Genomic DNA, 26,538 nt, shown 5'->3' on the forward strand with positions numbered 1-26,538 from the left:
CGAAATAAAAGCTACGGAATAAAACGGAGACTGGCTAAAGGTGAGCTGACGATATGTGTTGGAAGTGTTTCCAAGTTTGATGTGATCAAACATCGCACGCTCCCTCTACCATCAAGATTAGTATTAAACCTGAATGGTTTATTGAATCTCGATCGTAGTGATACACATTTTCATGCCAAAAGATATAAGATAGTAATGATAGTACCACTTACTTGTGGCACTGCCATATAAGTCATATTGGTATAAAACGCATGAAGAAGCTCCATGTTGATGGATCTTTGACTCACTCGTTTTTGAAAAGTTTGAGACATGCGAACCATGTCTATTGGTGTATATGCATGAAGAAACTCCATGCAAATGGATCGTTCGGACTCACTTGATTTTGAATCACTTGAGATATGCAAATCATACCACATGGGCAAGATGACTGAAAAGCCTCATTTTCAGTAAGATGGAACAAGATAGCAACTTGTTGGAAGTAACACATTTTGATGTGTGCAGTCGAATGAGTGTTGAGGCATGCAGTGAATATCATTATGTTCTTACTTCACAGATGATTCGAGTAAATGTTGAGTATATTTACTTGATGAAACACAAGTCTGAATTATTGAATGGTTCAAGTAATTTTAGAGTGAAGTAGCAGATCATTGTGACAAGAGGATAAAATGTCTATGATATGATCATAGAGATGAATATCTGAGTTACGAGTTTTGGCACACAATTAAGACATTGTGGAAATTGTTTCGCAATTAATACCGCCTGGAACACCATAATGTGATGGTGTGTCCGAACATCATAGTTGCACCCTATTGGATATGGTGCGTACCATGATGTCTCTTATCGAATTACCACTATCGTTCGTGGGTTAGGCATTAGAGACAACCACATTCACTTTAAATAGGGCACCACGTAATTCCGTTGAGACGACACCGTTTGGAGAAACCTAAGTTGTCGTTTCTTAAAGGTTTGGGGCTGCGACGCTTATGTGAAAAAGTTTCAGGATTAAGCTCGAACCCAAAGCGGATAAAATGCATCTTCATAGGACACCCAAAACAGTTGGGTATACCTCCTAATTCAGATCCGAAAGCAATATGGATTGTTTCTTGAATCGGGTCCTTTCTCGAGGAAAGGTTTCTCTCGAAAGAGTTGAGTGGGAGGCTGGTGGAGACTTGATGAGGTTATTGAACCGTCTCTTCAACTAGTGTGTGGCAGGGCACAGGAAGTTGTTCCTGTGGCACCTACACCAATTGAAGTGGAAGCTTATGATATTGATCATGAAACTTCGGATCAAGTCACTCCCAAAACCTCGTAGGATGACAAGGATGCGTACTACTTCAGAGTGGTACGGTGATCCTGTCTTGAAGGTCATGTTGCTGGACAACAATGAACCTACGAGCTATGGAGAAGCGATGGTGGGCCCGGATTCCGATAAATGGCTCGAGGCCATAAAATCCGAGAACGGATCCATGGACTTTGGTGGACTTGCCCGATGATCGGCAAGCCATTAAGATAAATGGATCTTTAAGAAGAAGACGGACGTGGATGGTAATGTCACCATCTATGAAGCTCGACTTGTGGCGAAGTGTTTTCCGACAAGTTCAAGGAGTTGACTACGATGAGATTTTCTCACTCGTAGCGATGCTTAAGTCCGTCGGAATCATGTTAGCATTAGCTTCATTTATGAAATCTGGCAGATGGATGTCAAGACAAGTTTCCTTACTAGTTTTCGTAAGGAAAGGTTGTATGCAATACAATCAGAAAAGTTTTGTCAATCCTGAGGATGCTAAAAGGTATGCTAGCTCCAGCGATCCTTCTAAGGACTGGAGTAAGCATCTCGGAGTTGGAATGTACGCTTTGATGAGATGATCAAAGATTTTGGATTTATACAAAGTTTATAAGAAACTTGTATTTCCAAAGAAGTGAGTGGGAGCACTATAGAATTTCTGATGAGTATATGTTGTTGACATATTGTTGATCAGAAATGACGTAGAATTTCTGGAAAGCATATAGGGTTATTTTGAAAGTGTTTTTCATTGGAAAGCCTGGATTAAGCTACTTGAACATTGAGCATCAAGATCTATAAGGATAGATCAAAATGCTTAATAATACTTTCAAATGAGCACATAACTTAACATGATCTTGAAGGTGTTCAAGATGGATCAGTCAAAGAAGAAGTTCTTGTCTGAGTTGTAAGGTACGAAGTTAAGACTTAAAGCTCGACCATGGCAGAATAGAAAGGACGAAGGTCGTCTCCTATGCTTAAGACATAGGCTCTATAGTATGCTATGCTGTGTACCGCACCTGAAGTGTGCCTTGCCGTGAGTCAGTCAAGGGGTACAAGAGTGATCCAAGAATGGCTCACAGGACAGCGGTCAAAGATATCCTTAGTAACTAGTGGACTAAGGAATTTTCTCGATTATGGAGGTGGTAAAAGAGTTCGTCGTAAAGGTTACGACGATGCAAGCTTGACACCTATCCGGATAGCTCTGAGTAGAGAGACCGGATACATATTATGGAGCAATAATTTAGAATAGCTCCAAGTAGAACAGTTGTTTGGAATAGCTCCAAATAGAGCGTGGTAGCTGCATCTAGGAGATGACATAGAGATTTGTAAAGCACACACAGATCTGAAAGGTTCAGACCCGTTGACCAAAAAAACTCTCTCACAAGCAACATGATCAAACATAAAACTCATTGAGTGTCAATCACATAGTGATGTGAACTAGACTACTGACTCTAGTAAACTCTTGGGTATTAGTCACATGGCGATGTGACCTGTGAGTGTTAATCACATGGCGATGTGAACTAGATTATTGACTCTAGTGCAAGTGGGAGACTGTTGGAAATATGCCCTAGAGGCAATAATAAAAGTATTATTATTATATTTCCTTGTTCATGATAATTGTCTTTTATTCATGCTATAACTGTATTATCCGGAAATCGTAATACACGTGTGAATACATAGACCACAATATGTCCCTAGTGAGCCTCTAGTTGACTAGCTCGTTGTGATCAACAGATAGTCATGGTTTCCTGGCTATGGACATTGGATGTCGTTGATAACGGGATCACATCATTACGAGAATGATGTGATGGACAAGACCCAATCCTAAGCATAGCACAAAGATCGTGTAGTTCGTTTGCTAGAGCTTTGCCAATGTCAAGTATCTCTTCCTTTGACCATGAGATCGTGTAACTCCTGGATACCGTAGGAGTGCTTTGGGTGTATCAAACGTCACAACGTAACTGGGTGACTATAAAGGTGCACTACAGGTATCTCCGAAAGTATCTATTGTTTTATGCGGATCAAGACTGGGATTTGTCACTCCGTGTAAACGGAGAGGTATCTCTGGGCCCACTCGGTAGGACATCATCATATGCGCAATGTGACCAAGGAGTTGATCACGGGATGATGTGTTACGGAATGAGTAAAGTGACTTGCCGGTAACGAGATTGAACAAGGTATTGGATACCGACGATCGAATCTCGGGCAAGTAAAATACCGCTAGATAAAGGGAATTGTATACGGGATTGATTAAGTCCTTGACATCGTGGTTCATCCGATGAGATCATCGTGGAACATGTGGGAGCCAACATGGGTATCCAGATCCCGCTGTTGGTTATTGACCGGAGAACGTCTCGGTCATGTCTGCATGTCTCCCGAACCCGTAGGGTCTACACACTTAAGGTTCGATGACGCTAGGGTTATAAAGGAAGCTTGTATGTGGTTACCGAATGTTGTTTGAAGTCCCGGATGAGATCCCGGACGTCACGAGGAGTTCCGGAATGGTCCGGAGGTAAAGATTTATATATAGGAAGTCCTGTTTCGGCCATCGGGACAAGTTTCGGGGTCATCGGTATTGTACCGGGACCACCGGAAGGGTCCCGGGGGCCCACGGGGTGGGGCCACCTGCCCCGGGGGGCCACATGGGCTGTAGGGGGTGCGCCTTGGCCTACATGGGCCAAGGGCACCAGCCCCAAGAGGCCCATGCGCCTGGGGAAACCCTAAAGGAAGAGTCCCAGCAGGGGAAGGCACCTCCTAGGTGCCTTGGGGGGGGGGAGGACTCCTCCCCTGGCCGCCGCCCCCTTGGAGATTGGATCTCCTAGGGGCTGGCGCACCCCCCCCTTGGGATCCCTATATATAGTGGGGTAGGAGGGCCTCCCAAAATACACCTTATGCCTTTGGTGCAGCCCCTCCCTCTCTCCCAAGTTCTTCTCCTCTCCCGTGGTGCTTGGCGAAGCCCTGCGGGATTACCACGCTCCTCCACCACCACCACGCCGTTGTGCTGCTGTTGGATGGAGTCTTCCTCAACCTCTCCCTCTCTCCTTGCTGGATCAAGGTGTGGGAGACGTCACCGGGCTGTACGTGTGTTGAACGCGGAGGTGTCGTCCGTTCGGCACTTGATCATCAGTGATCTGAATCACGACGAGTACGACTCCATCAACCCCGTTCACTCGAACGCTTCCGCTTAGTGATCTACAAGGGTATGTAGATGCACTCTCCTTCTACTCGTTGCTGGTCTCTCCATAGATAGATCTTGGTGACGCGTAGGAAAATTTTTGAATTTCTGCTACGTTCCCCAACAAGATCTTCGTCGTTATCACAGTCGCCGGGTTAGAACCAGAACCTTTCAAGAAGGAGATTTGGTGCTTTGACTCATCCAAGACCAGATAGATATGCACAAATTATCCCCACCTTGGGAGGGACCTTTCGTGGTCAGCAAGAATCTGCACAACGGGTCATACTATCTGATTGATATTCGAGAGCATCAAGACTCACGCACATCAGAGGAGGAGACCAACAGGCCCTGGAACATAGCTCATCTTCGGCCTTACTACACTTGAGCCATCGGCTCTATCTATGTACATATCATGACAATGTATATATTATCTTGGGTATAATAAAACCGGAGCCTCAGCTAAAGCGGGGTCTCTGTCTTTCTTATCATGCGTGGTTACATGGAGTACCTCTATTTTTAAAGCGGCCTCCGGTTTACCCCTTGACATTTGCTTTTTTATATCACTAGGGGCCTTGGTCGAGTCCGAACCAACGCGACACCTTTTGATAGGCGACAGCCACCAGATCACTTGGGGACATGGTCAAGTCTGAACCAGTCACGCCTCTTGGTCGGCCTAAGGCCATCACATCACTTGGGGGCATGGTCGAACCCGAACCATTGCCACGCCTCTTGATCTGGCATATATGCCACGAGTCATTTGGGGACCTGGCTGACTTGAATCATTATCACACCTATTGGGGGCTTGATCCTGTCCGACCATGGTAATACCATCTGAACAGCTCAGTATAGCGCATATTTGCAAAGGTTTTTTATCATTGCCTTGGCTTCCATGTTATTTTCATGGCTTGTTTGTTTTTTGCTATTGTTGAATTTATTTTATATCAACAAGACACCTTTTTCCGGTTCAGCCGATGGATTTGATTCCCCTTTAAACCGGAGATGTATGCCCGGTTTACCTTTCCCTGTTACCATCATGGAGTAACAAGGGGGCTTGTGTTGATTCAGCACGGTTTATATGGGAGCTGTTATCTCCCCAGTTTATTGACGGTAATGGTTCATAAGGCCTCCGCTTCAAGCTTGGCTAAGCCAGCTTCATGCCCATACATGGCAGGTATTTCGTATCACTTATTTGTTATGTTATTGATATACATGTCAAGATCATAAACCGGCTGGCGCTATAACCGCCACCGAAGTTCAAATCTTTCTGATTGCAGGAAATACGAATCAAGGTTTTTCCAAAAGCTTCAGTACCTATGCACGAAGGCATACTCAAGATAGAAGTATTAACTATCCTATTACAAGGCAACACAGTGCCCAAATAAGTTCATTGTTTCTTTTGGACAGATGCCAAGGACAACTATTCAAACCGGCTTCCGGTTCAAGCCTGCTCCTCATCCTCCGCCGCTTCAGCCTCCTCGTCTCTACCCATTGGCTGGAAATCAACAGTGGTCCAGTCGATTCCCATTAAAGCTTGGAAAACAGCCTCTTCATGGATCAGGGAAGACGGTTCAATATCGGGAGCGTAAGTGTGCTTACGGATTGGAGGGATCAGATTCTCCGCTTCAAAAGTTGGGGCCAGCACGCGCTTGTTCTGGTCATTATATTGCGCTTGGTAATGTGTCAGATCTGCCTCTTCAGCTAGCTGGCAGGCTAGAGGGCGCACTGCACGGTTTATCGCCCGTAAATCCTCTTCGTTAAAATCAGAGCCATCTTCCTTCACACTAGGATAGCCTTGAGCTGCTTCCATAGGATCAAAATCTGGTACCCATGCCTTGGCCCGAATCAAAGCGTTAATGGCTCCGGTTCGAGCAGCAGATTTTTTCACCTCCTCAATCCGGGCCGGAAGCATGGACAACCTGTTCAGAGTATCCTGGAGTAAAGAAGGTGCCGGATTGTTATGAGAGGCTGTGGTGATGATCCGCTGGGCTCCGGTATATGGTTGTTCTACTAAGGTGTAGACAGCCTTCAGCTTCTTCCGCACATCGTTTCCTAAGTGCCCGATGCGTGTGCCTACAACAATAAAGACACGTTTTCAAACCGGATTTATATTACAGCGGGTTGACATCATCGCAGACGATCAAAGGAGCTTACCGAAGATTGCCGCGGTCATGGAATGTACTTGCCGCTTTATGGCTGTAAGATCATCTACCACCGGTTTAAGGGCAGCTTCAGCGTTTTCCGCTCGTTTGATTAAAGTGGCCTTCTCAGTGGCCCAATCAGCCCGCTCTTTCTTGAAGCCTTCTTTCAGTTGTTCAGTGGTGTTCAAAGCACTGTTTAATTCTTTCTTGGCCTTGTCTGTTTCGGCTTGTTGGGTTTTCAGTGCCTCCTGTAAATCGGCAATCCGGTCCTCCTTGATTCTCGCCTCAGCCTGCATACAGACAGCATTTTCAACAAGCGGTTCAAGAAATTGAAGTATCAACCACATAGCAAAGTTATATGACTGATACTTCGGGGCTAATGTACCTTCAGTTTTTATACATGTTGTTAGGTTGCAAAGTCCCAAGCTCAATACAAGTATTCAACTTGGCACTTGGGGGCTAATGGATATTTGATCTACGTATGTTTTCAAGGACAGTTTTCTATTAAAGCCCCGGTTTAATTAGGCTAAGTTAAACCGGCCCTTGGGGGGCTATGCGGATGAATTTCAAAAAGTGTTAAGGAACATATTCAAGTCCCGGTTTGATCAAGATTACAAACCGGCCCTTGGGGGCTAGGAGGATGAATACAAGGGCAGTAAGTAAAGAAGTGGATTACCTCAAATTTATCCCTCATTATCTTGACCAGGCCAGCTTCACAGTCACGGCTGGTATAAAGCCGGTTTAAATAACCAGAATGAAGGTCTTGGGCACTCAGAGCAGCATATGTCTCCAGTTCAACATCCCATTTTCCTTTATTTAAAGCGGAGAAATCTTCTTTCACAGTATGTCTGGTTAAGGTGGCAGGATTCCTCGGCTCAGAGCGGCCCTCACCAGTGATCACAACATCATCATCTTTAGACTCGGCGGCTTGTGTGGGTACGGCTGTTTGATCGGCAGGACTATGGGATTTCTCAATCCCGACGGAGCTGGCAGGCGGATTGGCAGAGATTGAAGTGTTAACAGGCCTTTCTTCAGGAATGGCATCGTCTTGTAACGGAGGATCATTGGGAATATCTTCAGAGGCAAAATCTTCAAGATCTGGCGCTTTCTCATGATCTGGGGCGGCATCTTCTTCAGCTGTTTTATCCAAATGGGCCTTCTTGCTTGGTTTCGGTTTGGCCCTAAAAGAAAAACAAAGAGTCAGTGAAAAGCATAAGCCATTGCACAATATACTGGAAGCGTATGCTCGTTTTTTCTTACCCGGCAACTATTTTCAATGGTGGTAACTGAGTGGCTGATGATTCACCAGAGGATGAATGGGAAGTGACCTGGTAATCGGAGTCGGACGGATTAAGAGGTTGACGGAAGAAACCCGCTTTAGAATTTAAAGCAATAAAAAGGTCGGAGACCTCGGAGCGGCGCTTTCGAACTGGGCTGTTTGGTAAACCGGCAGAGGTAACTACCTGACCATTGTGCCAGGTTGTGCGGCGAGCTTCATGTTGCTACATCTTCATAAGAAATTTGGGGTCCAAGTAAGCAAGAGGATGAGAAAATTTAACTTTCCGGTTTGCTTGGCGAAATTTTGGCAAAGGCAAATTTTTTGAATCGGAAGAGAGAATAGTTACCTCAGCGAATCCCGCATTGCTAGCCTCAGCGTCGTCCTGACAAGCATCATCATCAATAAGGCGTGTAAAAAGTAAGCCAAGTGAATCAAGTTCTACCTCAAGATCCGGATTACCCACATCATCATCAATGGCTGGGTCAGATGACGCGGTGGTTTTCCTCTTGTGAGCTGGTTTCTTGATAACTTTGGTCTTGGGCCGGGTTGGCCGCCCTGCTTTGTCCGCTTTATCTTGTGAAAGTTTCTTGCTCCAAAACGGATTATCACCCTGGATCAGAAGTAATTCAATGTCAGACATATAAAGCAGTAACAGGTTTAATGATGGAACAACTAAAATCTTACCGCTGGCGGTTTGTTGGTGGTGCAGTAAGGAGGCAGACCGGTTTGAGCACAGAGGTGCTCCGGTTCATTCAACATCTTCTTTACCGAATCTGTGACTTCATCATCAGAGAGTTGGATTTTGGTGTGTCGGAGTGGGTCGTCGACACTATCAGTATACTTGCACATCAAACCGGAGCGCCGGCTCAGAGGCAGTATGCTCCATGATATCCAACAACGTGCAAGGTCTATTCCCGTTAAACCGTTGGCCATAAAAGCTCGAAGCTTGGACAGTTGCGGGGCATATTTGCTTCTTTCCTTGGCATTCAGTCTTTGTGGAAAAGGGTGAGTGTTGCTCAGCCGTTCTGGATGGAAGCCAGGCAAGGGATTTTCACCCTCAGGAGAAGTATCTTTGCAGTAAAACCAGGTTGCATTCCACTCCTTGGGGTGAGTATGGAGTTTGATGTGGGGATAAGTAATTTCCTTCCTCTTTTGAATAGCCATGCCACCCAATTCAGTATTGGGACCGTCGGTGAATTCAGTACGACGGTTTAAATGAAAGAGGTCTCTAAACAATTCAACAGAAGGCTCCTCTTGAAGATATACCTCAGATAGTACTTGAAAGTGGCACAGATTGGTAACAGAATTGGGGCCGATATCCTGTGGACGGAGCTGGAAATTGGCTAACACATCCCGGTAAAATTTCGAACCGGGCGGTTTGAAGCCCCGGGCCAGGTGATCTGCGAAGACCACAACTTCTCCTTCCTGGGGTGTAGGAGGACATTCCTCTCCAGGAACCCTCCAGTGGATTGTATCTTTATCATCTAAAGCGCCAATCGAGACTAGGTCATCCTGCTGTGGTTCTGTGACGCGAGAGGGAACCCAGTTGCATTCATACACTTGTTTGGCCATGGTGAGATCTACAAGAAATAGTTGATCCGGTTTAAGAGCATGCTGGATAAAAGAAGGCGTTGATCTACACTACGATAAACCGGAGGCAGCATCTATAAACCGGTTTTCTGTAATACGGTATCATGTGGATTCTGGCGGTTCAACCAGGGGACTAATGATATATATATACCGGTTTAGCAGTTTTTCTATGGAAAGTTAAACCGCCTGACCTAAGCATTGGAAGCGATTGAAGCTATGGATAACTAAGTATGCAGAAACAAGTTTCGCAAGATCCTGTTACCACGGCGGATCAAACGCGAGCTCATAAAAAAATATTTCGAGGAGTAAGGCAGAAACAGAAGTGAACTGTGGAGCAGATATGTGCGGAAGATCTATGGGCTTAGATGAGAAACTACAGCGGATGCGTAGGGATCACTATTAAATACAATACAAGTTCATGGATCCGTTCAAAGTCAGAGAACAGATATGAACGCGCGAAGAACACAGCATGAACAGGGAACCCTAAAGAACAGATCTAGGTCAAGAAGAGGAGAAACCTTACCAGGAATGGAGAAGACGCGGAAAGATGCCGCAGTGCTCTGGTACGTTTAGGTCAATGCAGCGGCCCAGGACGAGGCAGAAGTCGACGATGGTGGCGGAGCTCCAAGACCAGCGGCGCGAGGAAGACGAAGAAGAAGGGGCGAAGGGAAAGGAAAGAAATGACCCTTCGGTCCTATTTATAAAGCAACAGAGCTAGGTCAAGCGCGCGGATCCAGGAGCTGTTGTTAAAAGAGGGCGTTATAAATGATAAAATTTCAGGATGACGTCATACCGGTTTACAACAACCAGAAGTGATGACGACACGGCGGTTTACCAATCATTAGAAGATATCCAAGATGCAAGTTTTTGTGAAGGATTGACATGAACCAGTTCAAATCAATCTGGGGCCTAATGTTGGGGATATTACCACTAGGCGTAAACCGGCCAGCCTGGGCCGGGTTAACTTCATTAGTGGTAAAAGCAGAGAAAGGCCCAAGGCCTGTAGTCGGTTTAGAACTTGTAGCCGTAAACCGGCCTGATGTGTAACTTGTATTGTAAGTTAGGAATAGAGAGATACCAACCGGGATACGAGTATGAACCGGTTGGGATTCTGTGAACCAACGGGCGTCACCCGTGTATATAAGGGGACGACCCGGCGACGGTTCAAGGACAGACAATCATAACTCGAGCCTAGGCGAAGCTTGTTTGCTCCCTAGCCATCGAGACCACATCAATTCCATCACAACTAGACGTAGGCTTTTACCTTCATCAAAGGGGCCGAACTAGTATAAAACTCTCGTGTCTTTGTGTCCGCTTTAACCCCTTCAAGTAAACTCGTAGCGATGGCTCCACGACTAAGTCCTTTCACTAGGACATCTGCCATGACAAATCCACGACAATTCTCAAGCACCTTATTGTGTTGGATTTAAGGCCACACCAGGCGGGACTTTTGACTAGGCATCCTACCGTGCATGCAAGCCAAACTAACCATACCATCTTCAAATTTGCATCATGTGTTGAAAATGCTCTTGACTATTTTTTTAGGGGAAAACCAAGCTTTATTCATCAAAAACCACAGAAGGTGGGATACATCTTTGGTTGTGGGATTGGCCAAACCAAACGTGGCGTCCCGGACCAAGAGTAAGAGCATGCTTGGGTAAACTATGAGCTTCTATATTAACTCTATGACTTTCAAATTTAAAAATACAATTAAAAGTAGCTGACTGTAGTTTGATTTCATTGATGATGGCTCCATATCTTCCCGCTGAGCCCTTCATGATATCTCCTACGACCTGCTTGCAATCTGAAGAAATGACCATATTGGGTATGTGCAGATCTTCCGCAAGGGCTAAAGCTTCCCTCACCGCCATGGCCTCAAGAGTGGCTGGGTCCTGTACCCCCACTATCACCAATTGTGAGCTGCCAATAAAGTTTCCATCGCCATCCCTACACACAGCAGAAATAGCACCACCCCTGCCCTGGCGTACTGCGGCATAAACATGGATTTTGTGGTACCCCTCGGTGGCGCACTTGGGCGTTGGGCTTGGCCCTGCATGGTAGAAGCTATGAGTCTGGTAGCAGGCTTCTCAGAGACAATTGATAGCTCATCGATGAAACGGGTGATAAATGAGTAAGTTGCATGGGGGCTTTGAAATATACCTTCATGGATGACTTTCCTACGCACTGACCAGATCGCCCACAACGCAACAAAGAGCTTGACAAACATGCCATGAGATAATAGTTCCATCAAAGTAAAGATCCATTATTTGGCGTTGGTTTCTGTGATCTCTGCTAACTTTTGTGCTAATTCGTCATCAACTAGTGCCCATATGCATCGTGACATAGTGCAGTTGACGAGAGAATGCTTCCATGAATCTGAAGCTCCACAAATGCCACATGCTGCTGAATCTATCATATGTCTATGGGCCCTAACATCGTTTGTGGGTATCGAATGTTTAGAGAGGCACCATAAGAACATCCTGACCTTCCCTAGAACCTTAGTATTCCAAAGGGTTTCCATGGCTTCTCTTCCATGTTCGCCCGGGATGAGCCAGCGGTGCCATCAAGCCATGCCTCCCTCCTTTGCCTGGTTGAAACAAGCATTCTATAAGCTGACTTCACCAAGAAATTGCCATTCTTTTCGAAATTCCAACTCCAAAAATCTGAGATATTTCTTGTGCATAGGGGGATCTTGACAATGATCGAAACATCCATTGGCATAAAGACCTCCTCCACTCATTGTCTGGTCCATGTTGTGGACATTGGATCAATCAACTCGGACACTAGATTGGGCCGGTTATGTGAGATACAACCGTACGGGCATAACATCTCATCCCGTGGCAGCCAATTATCGTTCCATATGTTCGTTGTAGTTCCATTGCCAATTCGTTTGATTAAACCCAGTTTCAGAGTGTCCCTTCCCTCTACCATAGCCCTCTAGATTTGGCTTGGATGATTTCACAAAACAGCTTCCAGAATTGTGGTGTTTGGGAAGTAAACAACTTTCAGAATTCAGCCACTTAGGGACCCTGGATTCTGCAATAATCGCCATGCCTGGCGGGCTAGCATTGCTAGATTAAAGAGCTCAAAATCTTTGAAACCTAATCCTCCCATACCTTTAGGTTGTGTCATTGTTTTCTAGGATACCCAATGTGGCTTTCGCTTGCCATCTTTAGACCCCCACCAGAACTTTCTGATCATCATGTTCCAATGCTCACATAAACCTCTAGGGAGTTTGAAACAAGACATAGAGATAACCGGCACTGCTTGGGCGACAGATTTAACAAGAACTTCCTTTCCAGTTGATGACAGGGCCTTCGCAATCCATCCCTGAATCTTGCTCCATAGGCGATCTTTGAGATATCTAAACGCACCATTCTTAGATCCTCCAATGTCCGATGGCATCTCAAGATACTTTTCATTTAAAGTTTCATTCTGGACATTTAGACTGGTTTTTACTTCCTGTCTTGTGCTGTCTGGCACCCCTTGCTAACATAGCTTTTATCAAAACCAAGAGTACCCACTAAATTCTCAACATGAGATCCCTCTATTTGAGTTTCTAAGATACAAAGTATAGAGGGGGCATACTGCTTCGCTAGATCATGAAGCTCTCGAACTGTCGCGGGTTTGCCAGCCCCACGACAGTTCCAACATAGTATACTCATTGCGCTGGGCGCGACCCCGCTTGGGGGCCCGCCAAGCGCGCATCAGATGTTTTGTTTGTTGTTGAATTCTTATCCTTCCCCTTCGCAGTTATCTGTGGAGTTTGTTTGTTCCTCTTTGACTCTTGTTTTGATGAGGGGCTCGCCGGCACAGGTGGAGGCGGAAGGGCAAGCAGAGTGTTGCCCTCTAGCTGAAGATTAGTGGCTGGCTTCATCATGGCTGGGTCTTGCGGGGCTCCCCTTTTTTGTTTTTATCAGCGTCCTCCATCTCAAAGTCACCAGGCTTGCCCATCGAGAGGTCATCCTCGTAGGGCTCCTGTTCTTGGGTATTCCCTCTTCCTCGTCCTCTTCCAGTGCTCGATCGACCCCTGCCTCGGCCGCCTCCCGAGCCCCTTCCTTCACCTGGACCACGCCCTGGTCCTCTGAACCAAGAGGCCTGCAGATCCTTGAACACCAATGCTTCAGGAATATGAATGCCATTGCCGCACTCCTTATACTTGTGACCAAGATGACCACACACAGCGCACCAATCCGGGAGTCTTTCATATTTAACCATATAAATCTCCTTGACTACCCCTTTCTGCCTCTTGATGACAAGTGACACCGCGTTCTTGAGCGGCTTGTTAACATCTATTCTTATTCGAACTCTGAAGAAGTTACCTTCAAAGTCTTGAGATTTTGGCTCGGCAAAAATAAACTCTCCCACTATCGAGGAAATCGATTTTATCTTGCAGAAGTACCCTTCTGGCAAATCATGGATTTGGATCCATATATCCACCTTGTTTAGCTATATCATGGACGGCTTTGTGAAGCCATCATATGGTGCGATTACCACCGTTTTTCCCTTGAAGGTTCAAGGCCCCTCTGAAGGAAATATGCCCTAGAGGCAATAATAAAGTTATTATTTATTTCCTTATATCATGATAAATGTTTATTATTCATGCTAGAATTGTATTAACCAGAAACATAATACATGTGTGAATATATAGACAAACAGAGTGTCACTAGTATGCCTCTACTTGACTAGCTCGTTAATCGAATATGGTTATGTTTCCTAACCATAGACATGAGTTGACATTTGATTAACGAGATCACATCATTAGGAGAATGATGTGATTGACATGACCCATTCCGGTAGCTTAGCACACAATCGTTTAGTATGTTGTTATTGCTTTCTTCATGACTTATACATGTTCCTATGACTATGAGATTATGCAACTCCCGTTTACCGGAGGAACACTTTGTATGCTATCAAACGTCACAACGTAACTGGGTGATTATAAAGGTGCTCTACAGGTGTCTCCGAAGGTACTTGTTGGGTTGGCGTATTTCGAGATTAGGATTTGTCACTCCGATTGTCGGAGAGGTATCTCTGGGCCCTCTCGGTAATGCACATCACTTAAGCCTTGCAAGCATTGCAACTAATGAGTTAGTTGCGGGATGATGTATTACAGAACGAGTAAAGAGACTTGCCGGTAACGAGATTGAACTAGGTATTGAGATACCGACGATCGAATCTCGGGCAAGTAACGTACCGATGACAAAGGGAACAACATATGTTGTTATGCGGTCTGACCGATAAAGATCTTCGTAGAATATGTAGGAGCCAATATGAGCATCCAGGTTCCGCTATTGGTTATTGACCGGAGACGTGTCTCGGTCATGTCTACATAGTTCTCGAACCCGTAGGGTCTGCACGCTTAACGTTACGATGACAGTTATATTATGAGTTTATATGTTTTGATGTACTGAAGGTTGTTCGGAGTCCCGGATGTGATCACGGACATGACGAGGAGTCTCGAAATGGTCGAGACGTGAAGATTGATATATTGGAAGCCTATGTTTGGATATCGGAAGTGTTCCGGGTGAAATAGTGATTTTACTGGAGTACCAGAGGGGTTACCGGAACCCCCCGGAGGCTATTGGGCCTTATGGGCCCAAGTGGAGGAAGAGGAGAGGCGGCCAAGGGGCAGCCGCGCGCCCCTCCCCCCAAGTCTGAATTGGACAAGGAGGGGGGGCGGCGCCCCCCTTTCCTTCCCCCTCTCTCCTCCTTCCCCCAAGTCCTAATGCAACTAGGAAAAAGGAGGGGAGTCCTACTCCCGGTGGGAGTAGGACTCCTCCGGCGCGCCTCCTCCTATGGCCGGCCGCACCCCCCTTGCTCCTTTATATACGGGGGCAGGGGGGCACCCCATAGACACACCAATTGATCATTGATCTCTTAGCCGTGTGCGGTGCCCCCTCCACCATAGTCCACCTCGATAATACTGTAGCGGTGCTTAGGCGAAGCCCTGCGTCAGTAGAACATCAACATCGTCACCACGCCGTCGTGCTGACGAAACTCTCCCTCAACACTCGCCTGGTTCGGAGTTCGAGGGATGTCATCGGGCTGAACGTGTGCTGAACTCGGAGGTCCGTACATTCGGTACTTGATCAGTCAGATCGTGAAGACGTACGACTACATCAACCGCGTTGTGCTAACGCTTCCGCTTTCGGTCTACGAGGGTACGTGGACAACACTCTCCCCTCTCGTTGCTATGCATCACCATGATCTTGCATGTGTGTAGGAATATTTTTGAAATTACTACGTTCCCCAACACCCTCCTCCATCACACGTTCCCAGACGCCTAGGCACGAGTACTGGCTATAGGGTTTATCCGTATGGACGCGAGCTAGAGCCATCCATCTTGTAGCCTCTTTAGGGAGTTCATCTGCTTCGATCACAACATCTTCTAGTTCGTCTTCCTTCAGACCAAGTTCCTTCATCATCGCCTCCATGTCGCTCATGGCCGCGACCAAGCTTGAAGACGGATCTGACATCTCTTAATAATCTCGCCCGAAGAAGAAATCTGTTCCCCGATCGGTAGATCCCTAGCGTCTCCCCTGGATCGTCGACCCGGAGCCAAGCCCCGGCGGCGAGCGATCGACAAAGGAGGACAAGGGAGCGAAAATCTCCAAAGCGATCGCCGTCGCCTGGAGGAGAGGAAACCCTAGCGAGAGGGGACAACTACCCTTGTGCGGCGATTTCGCGTTTTTTTAGAATCCAAGCTATTAAGGGCCTGTTCGGTAGTTGGCCAGCTTCCCGATTCATCAAATTTTCGCTGGAGCTGGGCCGAACGGTTTGGCTTCGAGAAGCTAGCTTCCCGGATCTGAAGGAGATCTACGTACAAAAAACAGGAGCGGCACTTCTGGCGATCCAAGGAAAAGGGAAGCGGGAGTTAGGCTAAATTACAGAGGAGTGCCACTGCGAAGTGACTCGAGAGGCACATACCGGTTCGCTACGTTCTCTCTCCCCTCTTATTACGTCCCGATGAGGCGACGTGGAGAGATCGCTACCTTTCCCTATGTACTGGGCCAAGCCCAACGACTCTCCTCCTGTGTCTGACCGGGCCTAAGGCCACTTTACGTGTTGAGCTGGCTGGGCTCCAGCCCGCCCATGCAGGTTGGCCTGCCGCTACGAACAGTTTCATCGATCGCGATCTCGTGGAAGAAGCCAGCATCAAGAAATAGAAGCGGGATTTGCGGATCTAGTGAAGCTAGGGGACTACCGAACAGGCCCTAAGGCCAATTCTAGCCCAGCCCATTAGCAGGCTAGTTCTAGAACACTCGGCCGGCTTGGGGCTAGGGTTTACTGATCCTAAAATCTACTGTACAAGAACACCGAAGGAGGAGGAGGCGTATTCCCCATGGCAACGGCATCGAGGCTCCTGCGGGCCGCCCGGCACGCATCGCTCGCATCTCGCGCCGCTGCGTCAGCGGCATCGAGGCTGCTGCGGGCCGCCCGGAACGCATCGCTCGCATCTCGCCCCGCTGCGTCAGCCGCATCTCGCGCCGCTGCGATGGCCGCGTGCGGCACCGTCGCGGCAGCCGCATCTCGCGCCGCTGCGATGGCCTCTCGCTCAGAGCGTGCGGCCGCAGCCGTCGCCCATTTAGCCTCGGACGTCCTCCAGAGCCGCCCAATTCGCGGCGATGCCTCAAGCATGAAGCCCCATGGCCGTGACGCTCCTCGCTTTTGCCTCGCCGAGTACCTATCCAGCCCCAATTACAAGCGCTTGCCAGGTAAACTTACCAATCCCACCCTCTTTCTTCCTGGTGCAAGGGTCCCTTTTTTTCATAGTTAGGGCTGGGAATCCATCCATCTCTCCTTTTTCTTGAGCCGCATCTCATAAATTCTTTGACAAACCAAATTGCATGCAATTCGCGGCTGTATGTGCTTGAGAGACATTACTTACGCTTGCTTATAAAACTGTGTGTCATAGATGATGTTAAGACCCCGACGGACAAGGACCTTGAGTCGGACGAAGCCCTATGGGCCTTGTATGAGCGCTGGTGCAAGGCTCATAACAAGGAACGTGACCATGCGGACATGGCTCGCCGGTTCAAAATATTCAAGATCAATGCAGATGATGTGCACCATTGGAACACTTATCTTCCTCCAGATCCAGTGGAAGCAGCCATTCACCGTGAGAAAAGAGAAGAGGCAAAGTTACTTCGTTCAAAAGGCCAAGACGTCTCATACTTTGATGTGTGGCATCTGCCATCGGAATTAGGTCCATTCGCCGATGGCGGAGACCCATTTATTACCGAAAGCAATATGCGCTTGTTGAAGGAAATCGAAGATGCTGAAGGTGTTAAAGCAGAGTAGTAGTTTGCTTAGGGAAATCCCAGACCCTGAATGAGATGAACTCATCTCACCAAATCACTCCACTGTAATAAGTTATGCTTTGCTGTTCCATGTGTACTAAGTTATGCTTCCATGTGTGCTAAGTTATGCTTCAGTGTACTAGCTAAATTATGCCTCTGGAACATCTTTTTCTCTAAGCGGTCATGGTTTGCTTCCTCCTGTGCAAAGTGTCTATTTTTAGTCGTTTGCGTTGTTTACAGGCACAAGCACAAGAGTTCAAACAGATCAAGATCAAGGACGGAGATGGTAATATATGGCAGCTGTTTGGACATTATTTAATTTGTTGAGCATTAGGATGAAAAGAGGTCATTTTTTTATAACTATCATTCATGCATTGTTTGTTAATGTATAATTAAGCTAGCGATTATGCCCAGTGTTAGCAAGCACCTGTATAAATAATCAATCATACATGTGTGTGTGTGTGTGTAAAGAGGACAAAACTAAACTTCGTTATTTGGATTTGTTGGCTCGCTGAACAAAACTGCTGTTTATTACCCCTGTGAAAAACTATGTAGATTGACCATATGAGTTTTCACAACTTGTTTGTTAGGTGCTTGTTTGCCAATTCAGTGAGAAACCTCTAGCTGCGTAGCCGTGATTTACTTGTCCTTTTTGGAGTAGTGTAGCCTCAAGGCAGGGGCGGATCCATGTGAGGGCATGGGTGTACAGATGTACACCCAATTATTTTGGCAAGATTTTTTCTATATATGATGTATACTACGTACATGTATTGAATGTGGTGTAGTTTGTGCAATAAACACATGTTAATTCGCATAAAACTGGCCTCAAAGCCTCAGTCCAACAACCATAAGTTTTGACAGTCTATCCCACACGACCCAAGTGGCTGCAAGTAAAGGATCCCTACTTGAAATATGGTTTTTGTTACATTTTCTGCTTAAGAATTTTTCTGCAAGTAAGGATAATGACACCATGCCTTGTTTTTGGCCATGACATATTGCATGATTGTGTAGTAAATAATCTTCGTTTTTGTTATTTCTGTATGATACTGTCATTATGATGGTAAAAAAGTTCTTAGTAGCTACGTGAACATTTTAGATATTGTACATGGAAAAAAATTTGAACACCCAAGTCTAAAATCCTGGATCCGCCACTGCCTCAAGGCACCATTTTTTGATGCAAAAACCAAAGCAATTTTTTGTAATACAACTTGAGTAAGTTCAGATGGATTCATGCTAAAGTTCTTTTGCAATCTAATAAAAAACTTCAGAAATAGGTGTAAAATGAACATGTAATCCAGGTTCTAGGACAATTCTTTCGGACATCGAGTTCTACAAATCAACTATTTTCAATTTGTGCAGAAAAAAGAACCAAAATATGCTCATGTACAAAGAAAGTAACATAACTAGTATAGGAGATTAACCCTTTTTGGACCCCAGAGCAGAAACACATTATATCTTTTTATCTAGAGGTAAGTTATGTATTTAAATATCTTTGATTTGTTCTTCTACAAGATCCGTGTATGCTTTAGGATAAAGTTATGGTTGTATCTTTTGCACATATTGCAAATTTCTTTCTCATGGCAGGGAGCAGATAATTTTTTCATTTTCAATTTGAAGATTGCTGAAATGTTTGTGTTTTAGTGTATATAGATAGATAGCACAGTGTTTTCAGCAAAGAATTTTGCCATTTTGTGTATTCTCTATTCGCAAAGGTTGTAACTTGCTCGTCAATTTTAACTGCTCATGATACTGTTTTGCCATTATCTTATGGATTTGCATCAGCTATTGATTATCAAACATCATTTTGTTTTATCTGCCAAAATCACTTCTCGTCAATTTTAACTGCTCATGGATACTGTGTTGTCATTATCTTATGGATTTGCATCATCCATTGATTATCAAAGATCCTTTTGTTTTATCAGCCAAAATCACTCCACAATAAGGATCTCATCGGAGACCTGGGGGTGATCTCTCACGTCAGGCGCCCACAGTGCTGTGTGTGAGCGACCGTGCCCAGTTACCTATTGTATTGTGGCTTCCACCTTATCTCTTTCGGTCTTTCCCTCCTCCTGCGTGTCTATCTCACCAGGTTCCTTTCCATGTCTGTCCGTATCGAGCAATGGAGCCATGGAGGGCAGTGGCGGGCGGCTCGTGCAGTGACACGAGAAGGCGCACTGGTGTGCGGCGGCGTGCCCCGTGCGCAACCCACTGCCTCCTCCTCTGAAACCCTAGGCGAGTGCAGGTATACTGGCTACCTCTGTTTCATGTTTCCTCTTAAATTGTTATTTTTTTTCTTATAATGGATTGCCTTTTATTTCAGTTTCATCCAGACTCATTATGGGAGACAGTTTTTTCAGAACTTTAAGAGGATAACAACTGAATTTGGATCACAGTATTGGTAAACTGGAAAAACCTCAAGTAACATATATATGACTAAATATTTCCTGCACATACCCTTCATACTCCAGCGCAGTTGACTTTCTCATTGGCCGGCAGGTCAATTCTGCAGATCAAGGCAATTATGTCCCAAAGGGCATGTCGCACACTGAAGGGCTAGAGCTTTATGATTTGTCGGGGCTCACATGCTTGCAGAGAGAAGCAGTGAGAAGAAATATCTATTGTTGAGATCGAAGAGGATTGATAACTTCCTCAGCCGTACAGGTGGCTCTGAAAACGATTTTTCAGTGCTTTTTGGTCATGAAGACGAGGATACATTTTGGCTGGATAGCTCGTCAGTCTATCCAGGTGCCAAATCAGCTTACCCTTGATTGATCATACAGTTAATTAATTGCGTGGATTTCATTTGATGTTATTGAAGCTTGACGAGGATATGGGACTAGTCACAGTGGAGAGTAACTTACACTAGTAACATACACGCTATCCTAGACTATGTTACCACCTTCATAGTGGGTAGTAACATATGTGTAGTTTCATGCAAATCTTCATTTATTAGGTTATAGACTCATTTAGTCTTGATATGTGTGATGTTACTCATAGAATGAGTAACTAGCTAAGTTATAATCAATTTACCTCTCTCCTCATTAACTCATTGCTACATAGGCAAATTTGCTGAGTTGGACCCGATGTTACTTACTCCCACTGTGGCTAGTTCTTATGTTACTACAACTATAATTAGATGCTCATAGGCATGCACATTTACTGCATAAACAACAAAAGATGCACAAACCTGATTCATTTATGTTTTCTTGCTTTCACTCTAGGAGCTGAAATGAGCAGAATAGTTGTGGATAATAGTTGTCTTCATCTACTTGAATTAAGTCGGAATAAGTTTGTAATCGATTAAGGGGGAATCGGAAATGTATTAACTTATGTGATACAAATTCTGTTTTCTTCCCTGGTCATGATGCTTCTTCTTTTCTTTCCTTTTTTAGTTAAATGATCATCTTTTTGTTCTGAATTATTGCTTCTTGCAGAACATGGCATGCTTTTCTTTTATGGGCGATAAGGGCGAACCTCTGTGGAAGCATATGACATATTACCTCTCCAATCAAATGTAGGAAGCTACTTCTCGGAAAACAGAAAAAAGGGATTCACACTGAATTTTCATTTTTTTTCTGGGTTTCCTCCAGAGCCAACTGTGGAGGACAATTAAATGACATCTGACACCATTTCATATTTTGCAGGAGATTCAGCCATCAAACATATTAACGTGTGGGAGAAGGGCGCCCCCTCGCGTATGCCACGTCGATCGCGTGGGTTTGGCTTGAGGGCCTCCTCATTGCTGTTCTGAGTGGGCCACGTGTTGCACGTTGATTGGGGATAAGAGGGAAACAAATGGACCGCCCACCTCCCAACCTTGTTGCGCTATCTTTGCCTCTAGGGCTCCCAAACTGCAGCCTTGCCGCCGCCCCGATGCGTCTCTGCTGCTCTTCTCCCCCACCACCTCCGGCTCGAGGAAGGAGTGCGCCGCCGCCTCGCACTCTCCAGCGCCACCGATGTGCGGGCCGCGCCTCCCCTCCCACCACGCGGCCGCGAGCGAGGGGCCCTCCGGCTCCCCCACCGCCGAGGATCCCATCCTCCTCGGCGTCAGTGACGACTGCGTGGTGTCATCCAGATCGAGAGGCCCGGCCAGGCCGACGCCCAGTCCAAGCCCGTCTTCTACGCGTAATCCCATCGTCCCCGACGCACCCATTCCCCATTTGTATTTATGTCTGTCTTCGATTCACACATTTGGTTCATTCGCTCAGGAAGATACGGCTTCTGACCAGAGAGGATCTGCTTTGCCTCCTGATCTTCTCCGTGATTGGGAGGTTGGGCCATGGCCTACCCGTGCTGGACGTTTGAGACGTTCATTGCTGGTCAGAAAAACCTGTCCGCCTCTTCTTTTTTTCCTCTGCTTTTCTTCTGTTGGATGAAGGGGTTGCTAACGGAATCGGGTCTTCTGCAGGTTGGTTGCTTTGCGCCTACCTCCTTGCCCGATTTGGTGATGATGCCAAAGGAAGCAATGGTGTCAGGAAGGCTGTAATTGTTCAAGTAGAAAGTGTGCACAGGAGGTGACTAGCTGTTGGGACTTGGGAGCATAGACATAGAATCCTGTAGTGATTAGCTTATTTATTTTCTTAGTTTTGCACTCGAAATCATGAACAGGTTAACTGAACTATTTTCCCACAAAGCAGTTTTGTTCAGGGAATGTTCTCCTTGGAAGAGGGAGATTCCCTGTAATTGTCGTCCCACTAAAATCCTGGAATATACATGGGTAGTTGTAATTTTTATGATAGAACATGGCAACCATATGCTTTAAGCCCAGTGTTCATGCTGACCATTTTAAGATATGTGAACCTACTACAACTAACAACTGTTGATGCAATTTTTGGAGTTACATCTGTCGTACTCATCGATTTCTTTTGTTGGTTGTGGCGAACTTCAGCGCTTCGTGCTGTAGGCGATGCTGTGTCATGGCACCTGTTTATGCTGAAATGTCAAAGAATTATCCTCAACTGATGTTCTTGACAATTGATGTTGATGCATTTGACCGATGCTTTGTCAAGTCACAAACCTTTCAGCCAAACCTCAGTATGCTGTGTAGCTTCTTATCTTGTTATTTCCTGCTTTGAAAAAAATATGCAAACAGATAAATGTGTATGCAGTACTGTATATTTTTATCTTGCCATTTCCTGTTTCGAAGAAATATATGCAAACAGGTAAATATTTGTTACAGCCAATTTTGTGGAGCATGGTGGAGTGTTTTTGCCACCCTGATAGCTCAACCCTGTGATGAAGAGCAGGTTGTTCTGATGCTTCCAGAGTTGACCCACCTTAGTTAGCTTTAGATGTGATTTTTAATGCTTATTGACTGTAGTTGTAGTTTCAGAAGTAGCATGCTAGCAATCTATCATATATTGGCCAAGTCGCGTTTGTGTTGGGTACATAGAGACGAAGATCATGAGAATTCCGATGAAAGACATTGTGAATATTCTGATGTGGAAATGAATGATGCCAAGCCTCTGGAGAACTTTGAAAGGTGTTCTCTTTATTTGGTTCCTTTCAGGTGATTATTTGTATCAATACCATGTGTTATGATGCATGCCATTTTCTGTTGTAGGAGGCGCAGTACTCAAAGTGTGAGAGTTAAGAGAGAATCTGCTGAAACTGAGGTGCCAACAGATTAGGTAATTTACTTCTATTTTAACTCATAGTACACAAAGAATTGATCTGATTTTGCTATCGTTTGTCTCTGTAGATTTTTGCTCAATTTGGGTTGTGTCTATGTGTTCCTCCAGCCTCGCACCGCCCCCACCTCACCGGCCCAAGCAGGGGTGGCGCGCCTCGTCCTCGCCTTCCTCTCAGCACGGAGAGAGATGGCGACAACGGCGGCTAGATCTGGGTAAGTGGCCAACGAGGAGGACGACTTGACACCGCCGCCGATGCCAACCAGCCACTTCCCTTGGGCGTTGCCATGTTCTTCCTCACGTGTTGCCGACCGGCGCCGAGGAAGAGGACATTATGTTCAAATCGCTCCCATCGTGAGGCTCGAGGAGGTTGCCATCACCACAGACAAAGAGGACGAGGACCTCCTCCTCGATATGTAAGTCGTCTTTACTTCTGTTGATCTGACCTGATCGGACCCTCCTCATCAGTATCTTTATATTTTCATGCATGGGCCATAATAAAACAAAGAGCATATTGGCGTATCACACTGTCTTATGACTATAGCAGAAAAATGCGTCGACAAAATTTTAAAAGCTTGGTTTGATAACCAAACAGGGAAATAGTTCATCTTTTGATCATTTCATGAAACAAAGAGTACTTTAATAAGCCGCAAGGTACTAATTGGTTTCCTATGTAGAGATGTATGAAGATGGGGCTTCTAAATTTCAGTAGTGCTGTCATTATCTCAGATCCCATGATGTTGGTTGCTGTTATTCTACATACCCTTTTATGGTGCCTGAGGGACACAACTATAGTGGCTCGTGACTGTCAAAGCCGGCAATATCGATAGGCTTGTACAGATTATTCCAAAAGAGATATTGATTGCTATGGGATGTACATTCAAAAGAGAATGCATTTGTTCAACGGGGTGAGTTATGTCCCATGTTTACTCATACACACAACCTGTCTTGAATTCCATGGCGGCAATACATTATTTGATGTTATCTCTGCTTATTATTATTCTGATTGCCGTATTGGTTCTGGATATTTCTATTATTAGAAAGTACATATAGCCGTGCCTTTTGGCTATAGCAAGCAGTAAAATGAAGTAACATACCTCTCCTGCCTGTATATGATAATATCAAGTTCAAACTGTAATCGCTGCATTCAGTACTTTGTTTATTAAATCCGTTTCAGGTTAGTGAACTGAGATCATACAGTTCTGTCATAAGAATGCTTTTTTCCTCGGACAAATTTGTCGCAAATGATCATTAGTTAACATAGGTTGCTCTTCGGACAAATCAGCAAGAAAGAAAACCCCATCGTTCCCACGGCTGGTGAGAGTGTTGTGAATTTCTGGTTCTAGACCATCCAAGTTGTCTTTCAAAAATATATCATATGCCTTGGCTCTCCGGTACTTGCAAGCATTTTGACGTTCAGGGCTTTCGGTTCCCTTTTAGATATGTGAAAAGGCAACCCATGCAACAAATTTCACTTGGAAATACTACAGTCTCCTGACAAAGTTACATATGCTTTTTTTAACTTGATGACCCATAAACAAGATATAGATCTGCAGCTCACTAGGATTCAACTTTTTTTGCCTGCTGCTTATCGTCCATCGCATCTGTATGGTTGCATTTGCATGTTCAGAACTGCTTTGACCATCTCCTGTATGGTTGCATCGCATCTGTATGGTTGCATTTGCATGTTCAGAACTGCATCGACAAGACAGAACATCCTTATGTTCCTAAGTCTATATTACTCCCTCCGTCCCATAATATAAGAACGTTTTTAACACTATTGTAATGTCAAAAACGTTCTTATATTATGGGACAGAGGGAGTAGTTATTTAAGATCTTTAAGATAGCGTATGGACAAGAAATCACATGCATGATAGTATAACACAGATCCGTCTGAACTAAGACTATGTACCCTGGGCTGGGGCGGTTAGGTTATAAATAAATATGTTTCTTCTTTCCTTGTGCTGATTTTTCCTTATCATCTCGCTATGTCCGTCCAGTTAGGGAATCATGAGGTTTTTCATGTCCAACGGAACACAAGTTTTTTTTTTTAAATACATGTTACTTCAGGCACTATGTTTTGGATCTATGCCGCTTTTTTCATGTGTTGGATTGTCAGTTTCGAGCCACTTAATTTATGGGTTGCGATTGCTGTCGCTGTTGTTTAATACCAAATATATTATCCTGTTGGCTAGATTTTTGTTTGTGTTATGGTGTTCATTGACTTGGAGAAGGTCTATGATAAGATACCGCGGAATGTCATGTGGTGGGCCTTGGAGAAACATAAAGTCCCAGCAAAGTACAACATGCACGATAATGTTGTGACAAGTGTTCGAACAAGTGATGTCGACACTGATGACTTCATCATAACCCCTGATGAGGTCACAAGGGATATACAAGGAGATATCTCATGGTGTATATTGTTTGCGGATGATGTGGTGCTAGTTGACGATAGTCAGACTGGGGTAAATAGAAAGTTAGAGTTATGGAGACAAACCTTGGAATCGAAAGGGTGTAAGCTTAGTAGAACTAAAACTGAGTACATGATGTGCGGTTTCAGTACTACTAAGTGTGAGGAGGAGGAGGTTAGCCTTGATTGGCAGGTAGTGCCTTAGAAGGACAACTTTAGATATTTGGGATAAATGCTGCAGGAGGATGAAAGTATTGATGAAGATGTGAACCATCAAATCAAAGTCGGATGGATGAAGTGGCGCCAAGCTTCTTGCATTCCCTGTGACAAAAGAGTGCCACAAAAGCTAAAAGGCAAGTTCTACAGTATGGCGGTTCGACCCGCAATGTACATAGAGTCAGCAATGTAAGGAAGGATCGAGCCGACTAAAAGGCTACATGTTGAGATGGATGTGTGGCCGACTAAAAGGCGACATGTTCAACAGTTAGGCGTTTTAGTCGGCCAACTAGAGGCCCTTTCGGTGGGTCCCAGATGTCAGGTGAAGAAATCATTATTTTGCGCATAATAAAGAGGCATTTTCTTGCGTGCGGTCGTGTACCCAACTGTCAGCCTCTCTACGTACAGTCCACTTCAGATGCATGTCGGTCGTTGACCATGTTGACCAGGCCGCACCGAGAGCACCAGGGCGGTGGACGACGACGAGGACTAGGAAGGGAACGACACCGAGG

At 45.3% G+C, this 26,538-nt stretch overlaps 1 protein-coding gene across 1 annotated transcript; it reads left to right on the forward strand.

The window, feature by feature from the left end:
* Window positions 1-16,783: 16,783 nt before the first annotated feature.
* Window positions 16,784-17,969, forward strand: LOC119308702. The gene is made up of 2 exons (XM_037584832.1): window positions 16,784-17,185; window positions 17,386-17,969. Exons 1-2 carry the CDS (start codon window positions 16,813-16,815, stop codon window positions 17,769-17,771), a joined length of 759 nt encoding a protein of 252 aa, XP_037440729.1. The 5' UTR covers window positions 16,784-16,812; the 3' UTR covers window positions 17,772-17,969.
* Window positions 17,970-26,538: the final 8,569 nt, after the last annotated feature.

This window comes from Triticum dicoccoides, chromosome 5B (genome assembly GCF_002162155.2).
Source record: "Triticum dicoccoides isolate Atlit2015 ecotype Zavitan chromosome 5B, WEW_v2.0, whole genome shotgun sequence".
NCBI lineage: Eukaryota > Viridiplantae > Streptophyta > Magnoliopsida > Poales > Poaceae > Triticum > Triticum dicoccoides.